Genomic DNA, 7,745 nt, shown 5'->3' on the forward strand with positions numbered 1-7,745 from the left:
GTGACAAACTGTTTTCATGTTGCATTCCCATATCTTGATATATGGTTTCCAAATGCTTATAATAGAATAGTCATCATTAAAACAGGGTGGTGGCAGTATTATTAAAGGTAAAGACAAATAGTTCATTTCGTTGGCATTTTATATGTTGGTATGCTATTTTCTATAGGGTGTAAGGATTGACTTGTTTTTCTTTCTGCTGTATTGTTCAATTAAATGTCAGGGTGATAACTTAAACACACAAATATTCATAGTTATGAATTTTCTAAGCAGTCTAATCTCCCAATTATATAGCATATATCATAGAGAGCTTCCCAGGTGAACTTAGTGGTAAAGAATCCACCTGCCAATGCAGGAGAAGCAGGTTTGATTCCTGGATCAGAAAGATCCCCTGGAAGAGGAAATGGCAACCCACTCCAGTATTCTTGCCTGGAAAATCCCCTGGACAGAGGAGCCTGGTGGGCTACAGTCCAGAGGGTCGCAGAGAGTTAGACATGACTGAACGACTCAGCACACACACATGAATATAGAGCATAATGAAATAAACATTATTATTAGAATTGGTTTCTGTAATTTGCCAGTGGATGGAAGAAGAGGCAAAAATGCCTGATTGTACTGACTTTTTGATTCAATAACTTGATAAAAGTTTTCTACAAAGTTTTAGTGTTTAGCCCAATTCCTGATGTCCCAGCAAGTTTACGATATAGAACAAATGAGGTTCAATCACAACTTGGAAAATAATTTAATATTTATATATTATCATATAGATTATTTAAATCGCTGTTTCCACCCCATTTCATATTATGATTCTTAGTCCACTTCTCTGTTTATGGGTTTAGACTCTGTTTGAGTTTTCAATTCTATGTTTATTGTTCTCTTCTTTTTGTATCATAGACAGGATCACGGGACCATTCAAATCTCTCCATTCCTTCAAGAGCTGCTCTTCCTGCTGACACAATTGATGTTGGGGATTTTTTGCCATTGAAAGCTGAACTTGACACAACTTACACTTTCTTAAAGGAAACACTTATAAACCCTGCGCCCCTGGCATCTTCTCAATCGTCTCCAGTGACAATGTCTGCTACTGCCAAGCGACCAGCTCAGATTGGATTATGACTTTATGAAATAAAAAGCATGCAGGAAAAGTTAACAGTACAATTAAAATTGTTGTGATGGGGGATTTTCTTATCAGTTGAATTTTGTTTCAGCTCAAGTGGCCATGGGTTTTTAAAAATTGTGTAATATCTTGATGTGTTCAGGTATCTATGTCTCCTCGAATAATGAAATAACCAACTTTTTTCCCCTCTAAGTTTTATTTATTATCACAGTTACTCATTTTTATGTAACATATTTTTAAATGTTAAAGAATGACACATTTTAGGTAATTTCCTTCAGACTTAAAAAAATCAATAAGCCATTTTAGTCTCTATCTATCAAAGTTGTTTCATACTTGTCTATTTTAAAGCAGGACTGCAATACTTTAATAGGATTGAGAGAGCTATTTGAAATGTATGCCAATGATTCCTGTCATTTCATGGCAGCCCTGCCATGGTTCACTGAGCCCCCTCTTCTCTCTTGTCAGCTCAACTGAAGACAAGCATTTAGTTGCAAACTTTAAGCAGGTTGTGCAAAACAGAAATGATGTGACTGCTTCTCCTCCTGCACAATAATGTCACTCCTGGTCAATGTGAGAAGGTCAGGTTGCTCCTTGTAAAGCTACATGATACCACTTGCCCATTTGAACAAGTTAAGTTAACTGCTGCATCTGGTCCCTGCAGGCATTGAAAACGCCTCCTTTTTAGCAAGCCTGCTTTTGATAAGAAAGTCGAGCACTTGTGCTGGGAAGATGTCTGTGGTGCTTTTAGGCACTTTTTAAGGACAGTTCCCACACCAGTACAGCACATAACATATTTAGAATAAGCTGAAAAACTTCAAGGTAATGGCTGTTTTGACCTTCAAAATAGACTCCTTTTTTGTTTGTGTGGTTGGTAGGACCCAAGAGTGACGCCCATCTTTGATGCTGACAGAATTTAAAACAAGGCCATTGCCCTGCATTTTCTGCCTTGTAGCACACAAAAGTAAAATTGTATGTCAGGCCGAGATGTCGGGGAGCTGACAAGATGCCCCAGTGACATTTCAGCTAGAAAGAGCAAGTGTCTTGCAACCAAGTGGTCAAATATCAAATAATAGGTCAAGCAAGAAGGAGCTGAGTTCTAACCACAAAGAGGTTTCTGGGAACTTACTTGACAAGCTTTTGGGTGCTTTGTGGCTTGACAAAGTGATGTTCTGTTGGGTATCGCTAGACAGACTGTTCTTTATCGCCTTCAGAAGATCAGACATTGACATTGATTAAACTCTTTAACCCTTAAAGGTTAAATCCTTGCAGTTTGCATCATAGTAAGTGAAGAACAAAAGGCTATTTGTAATACGTTATTTGTTTTTGTTTTAATCATTTAACTCCCCAGTGATATTAACTTCTGATGTGAGCTGTACTTTCTGATGAAGAGTTTTAATACAAAAATCCATATTTTATATTACGTTTCATTATGGAGTTTCATTATAGATACATTAGAAAACAACAGTATGTATTATGGAATCTATATTGTCTTAACTTAACAGTGACATTTGATTCAAATATACCCAGTTTTTAAGAATTTATCAATTGGCCTTGGTAAATAAAATTGGTGTACTATTTACGTATTAGCCAAATCAACCAAGTGATTTACACCATCTGAGATAACACAGCACTATTACTGTCATGCTGTGTATTCTCATAGTACTGGGCCAATATAATAAGCTTTATATAAATCATCAGAAAGCTATTTCTATGAAGTAAAATAACATCTTTAACCAAATTTCTCTCAATTTTTTCCTTGGAGTTCTTTTTATTAACCATTCTGGGTTTTGAATATTAAAGGACATGCCCTGTGTAATGTAATATAACATGTATGAAATTCAACTTGCAAATTTATTATAACACAGAAAATGCTGTTGTTTTTATATAGATCATAGAATAAGTTCTGCATGTTTCAAAGTACTTTCTTTTGCCATTCCATATAGTAATTAATATATTGGCAATATAGGTATCAAATATGGTTCATATGACATCATTGAGCTTCCAGTTCTCACACTGTAGAAAAACAGTGTCACCTTACATCACATATATGTCTGGTATGTGTATGTTTGTGTTAAATCTGTTTCCATATCCTAGTAATTAAAGGGGAAGGAGCACCTTTGTAAATTTTGCCTTGGACAGACCTTGGTCTTCTCGCCTTAATTTTACAGTCTGTTAATGGGATAACACCAGAAATAAATGTATATGTCTCTCCATTAATGTGAATATCTGATTTTATAGATAAACTTTATATAATTAATTCTGAACTATAAATTCAAAAAGATTATTAAATCAAATCAAAGCATGTCACATTTGTATCCAACTAGATGCTAAAGGCCATAGAGACTGAAGGATGAGCCTTCTGAGCAATCATTAGTATTCACTACCAAATATAGTAATTTTTATACCATATGCTTTTTTCCCCAGAAGTCAGACCCAGCAGGAGGAGAAGATTTAATGACATATCCTATGGAGATCTGAGAAACTCTAGACTGCTTCTGAGCACCTCAGTGACCAATCGCTGCATATTTGAGATCTGTGTTGTGTTGACGAGGATGGTTGCTCTATCAGCTTCTTTACTTCCTTAAGAATGATGTATAAAGTAGACTTTTCTCAGGAGGACAACTTCAAATATTTTTGGAAGGGAAGAGAATTTTTACTTTACCCTTTAGTATGTAGATTTTCTTACCTTCTGTGATCTAGAAAAATACTGTATCGTCCATCACCATCAAAGGGATTCTTAAAGTTATTGTTTTGGCACCTAAATCATGCTTACTTATTGAGGTTTTTTGCCAGCATGTTTAACATAAACATTTTAGACTGATGTAATATGAATGCAAAGAGGTGTACGAAATTGAGAGAATTGCCAGTAAGTGAAAGTTGCTCAGTCGTGTCTGACTCTTTGTGACCCCATGGACTGTAGTCCATGGAATTCTCCAGGCCAGAATACTGGAATAGATAGCCTTTCCCTTCTCTAGGGGATCTTCCCAACCCAGAAATCAAACTGGGATCTCCTGCATTGCAGGCAGATTCTTTACCAACTCAGTTATCAGGGAAGCCAATTCAGATAACTGCCAATTCAGTGATGATTTAAAGACAAAGGTAAATAGCCTCTTAAATAGTAGAATGATAACATTACCAAAATGTCTAACTTTACTAAACTTGGCAACACTATTTATTTCACGTTTATAATATCTGTTATCAAGTGCTCAATGAGAGCATTACTATTTTCATGTTACTTTATTTACCAGTTAGAGGTGACTTCATGGCAATCCAGTAGGTAAGATTCTGCACTTCCACTGCAGGAGGTCTGAGTTTGATCCTTGGTTAGGGAGCTAAGATCCCCCAGCATGTGGCACTGCCCTCCCAAAAAAGTATATTTACAAGTTATATCTGAATTCATTCTATAGACAATACTAAACAATGGTAAATCAATCTTATTTCACTATGCACTTTTTATGCACGACATTTTTAATATAAAAAGTGGAAAGTAACTGATATTTGTTGAGCAATTATTCTATGCCAGCTCTTATAGCAAAACTCTAATGTTCTCACATATAAACCTCTTGGGTATTTCCATTACCATCTTATAGATGAGTAACTGAGCATTTAAATTGTTAAGCATTTGACTACCTAAGATCACAGAACCTAGTACTTACTAAGTCCAGAGTTATAACTCCAAAGCCCACGTTACTTCTACTTTGCCAGGCCTGACTTCAAGAAATAATTAGCAGTTTTTAAAGAGGACAAAAAAAATTTTTTTTAATTTCATGATTAGTTAGGAATAATTTTCAGAAGTGTGTTTTGGTATGAAATCTAGATCATTTATTCATTGATTGCATAAAACACACCCCTCCCTCTGTATGACTAGTAATGTGAAGAAGAGTAACATTTATCCTTACCTTTCAAAGGACCCAGTTCAGTTCAGTTCACTCAGTCTTGTTCGACTCTTTGCGACCCCATGAATTGCAGCACGCCAAGCCTCCCTGTCCATCACCAACTCACAGAGTTCACTCAGACTCACGTCCATCGAGTCAGTGATGCCATCCAGCCGTCTCATCCTCTGTCGTCCCCTTCTCCTGCCCCCGTCCCTCCCAGCATCAGAGTCTTTTCCAGTGAGTCAACTCTTCGCATGAGGTGGCCAAAGTACTGAAGTTTCAGCTTTAGCATCATTCCTTCCAAAGAAATCCCAGGGCTGATCTCCTTCAGAATGGACTGGTTGGATCTCCTTGCAGTCCAAGGGACTGTCAAGAGTCTTCTCCAACACCACGGCTCAAAAGCATCAATTCCTCGGTGCTCAGCCTTCTTCACAGTCCAACTCTCACATCCATACATGACCACTGGAAAAACCATAGCCTTGACTAGACGGACCTTAGTCAGCAAAGTAATGTCTCTGCTTTTGAATATGCTATCTAGGTTGGTCATAACTTTTCTTCCAAGGAGTAAGCGTCTTTTAATTTCATGGCTGCAGTCACCATCTGCAGTGATTTTGGAGCCCCCCAAAATAAAGTCTGACACTGTTTCCACTGTTTCCCCATCTATTTCCCATGAAGTGATGGGACCGGATGCCATAATCTTCGTTTTCTGAATGTTGAGCTTTAAGCCAACTTTTTCACTCTCCACTTTCACTTTCATCAAGAGGCTTTTTAGTTCCTCTTCTCTTTCTGCCATAATGGTGGTGTTATCTGCATATCTGAGGTTATTGATATTTCTCTTGGCAATCTTGATTCCAGCTTGTGCTTCTTCCAGTCCAGCGTTTCTCATGATGTACTCTGCATATAAGTTAAATAAGCAGGGTGACAATATACAGCCTTGACGCACTCCTTTTCCTATTTGGAACCAGTCTGTTGTTCCATGTCCAGTTCTAATTGTTGCTTCCTGGCCTGCATACAGATTTCTCCAGAGGCAGGTCAGGTGGTCTGGTATTCCTATCTCATTCAGAATTTTCCACAGTTTACTGTGATCCACACAGTCAAAGGTTTCGGCATAGTCAATAAAGCAGAAATAGATGTTTTTCTGGAACTCTCTTGCTTTTTTGATGATCCAGTGGATGTTGGCAATTTGATCTCTGGTTCCTCTGCCTTTTCTAAAACTAGCTTGAACATCTGGAAGTTCACGCTTCACATATTGTTGAAGCCTGGCTTGGAGAATTTTGAGCATTACTTTACTAGTGTGTGAGATGAGTGCAATTGTTCAGTAGTTTGAGCATACTTTGGCATTGCCTTTCTTTGGGATTGGAATGAAAATTGACCTTTTCCAGTCCTGTGGCCACTGCTGAGTTTTCCAAATTTGCTGGCATATTGAGTGCAGCACTTTCATAGCATCCATCACCTTTCAGGATTTGAAATAGCTCCACTGGAATTCCATCGCCTCCACTAGCTTTGTTCATAGTGATGCTTTCTAAGGCCCACTTGACTTCACATTCCAGATGTCTGGCTCTAGGTGAATGATCACACCATCGTGATTATCTGGGTCGTGAAGCACCATTTGTTTTGTTTACCAGTGTCTCTAACTTGGGCTCAGAGACTGCACAAATGCTCTTAGGACAGACTGTCAGTTGAAAGCTATTGATGGTAAGCCAGTCTGACCAAGCTGTAACTTCCCAGTGGAAAATAATGGCATATGCTGAATAAAGCTGATCAAGAAAACATTAACTTGTATATCTCCTAGGATGGAGATGGAGATTTTAAAAGATGTTTTTTGAACTGATGTCATAGACTGAATAATGCCCCCAAAGATATCCCTGTCTAATCCCTGGAACTGTAACTTACATGGTAACAGGGACTTTGTGGGTGTGATTAAGTTAAGGATCTTGAGATAGGGAGATAATCCTGGATAAGCTGGGTAATGCAGTCACAAATGTCCTTGTGGGAGAGTGAGGTAGAAGTTGATTTGACTACAGAGAGGAAAAGGTGATATGATAATGGAAGCAGAGATTCAGGGAATGCCCTTTTAAGGTGAAGGATGTGACTGTGGGCTGAGGATACAGGTGCTGCTAGAAGCTGATATAGGCCAAGAAACAGACTTACCTGTCAAGGGTCTAGAAAGATAAGAGAATAAACTCGTGTTGGTTTAAGCCACAGTTGTAGCCCACCAGGCTCCTCTGTCCATAGAATTCTCCAGTCAAGAATACTGGAGTGGGTAGCCATTCCCTTCTCCAGGGGATCTTCCTGACCCAGAAATCAAGCCTGGGTCTCATGCATTGCAGGAGGATTCTTTACTGTCTGAGCCATTAGGGAAGCCTTTTAAGCCACAAGTTTGTAGTAATTTGTTATAGCAGCCATGGGGAACTAAAACAACCAGTAAACTTCAATGTTTTTTTGAAAAGATTCATGCGTTGATCTTTTAATGTTTTCTAACAAAAATAATTTCTTCTTTTAAACTATTCTGATCAGTTGTTTTCATAATTGAAATTCACATATTTTTAGTTTTCCATTTTATATTCCTGGCTTCTGAATACAATAAACAGTGATTGTCTAGCTGGGACATTTAGTCACTTTTCTGTTGCCATCATTTTTGATAGTTTTTAAATTAACTTGTAACTTCAGTATGTATTTTAATGTTCATAGCTTTAAAAAGGTATCATGCTTTAAAAAGGTATGAGGGTCTATTTTAATTTGGTTCCCTTTTTGTT

General features: G+C 37.8%; 1 protein-coding gene across 10 annotated transcripts in view; it reads left to right on the plus strand.

Moving 5' to 3' along the window:
* The window catches only part of CCDC171 (coiled-coil domain containing 171), a 352,484-nt gene extending 349,157 nt beyond the window's left edge, over positions 1-3,327 (plus strand). For all 10 annotated transcript variants that reach the window (XM_004004388.6, XM_060409497.1, XM_042243466.2 and 7 more), the window contains one exon: positions 892-3,327. In XM_004004388.6, the coding sequence (XP_004004437.1) occupies positions 892-1,113 (222 nt within the window). In that variant the 3' untranslated portion in view covers positions 1,114-3,327. The remainder of the gene's footprint in view (positions 1-891) is intronic.
* Positions 3,328-7,745: the final 4,418 nt, after the last annotated feature.

Source organism: Ovis aries, chromosome 2, assembly GCF_016772045.2.
Source record: "Ovis aries strain OAR_USU_Benz2616 breed Rambouillet chromosome 2, ARS-UI_Ramb_v3.0, whole genome shotgun sequence".
NCBI lineage: Eukaryota > Metazoa > Chordata > Mammalia > Artiodactyla > Bovidae > Ovis > Ovis aries.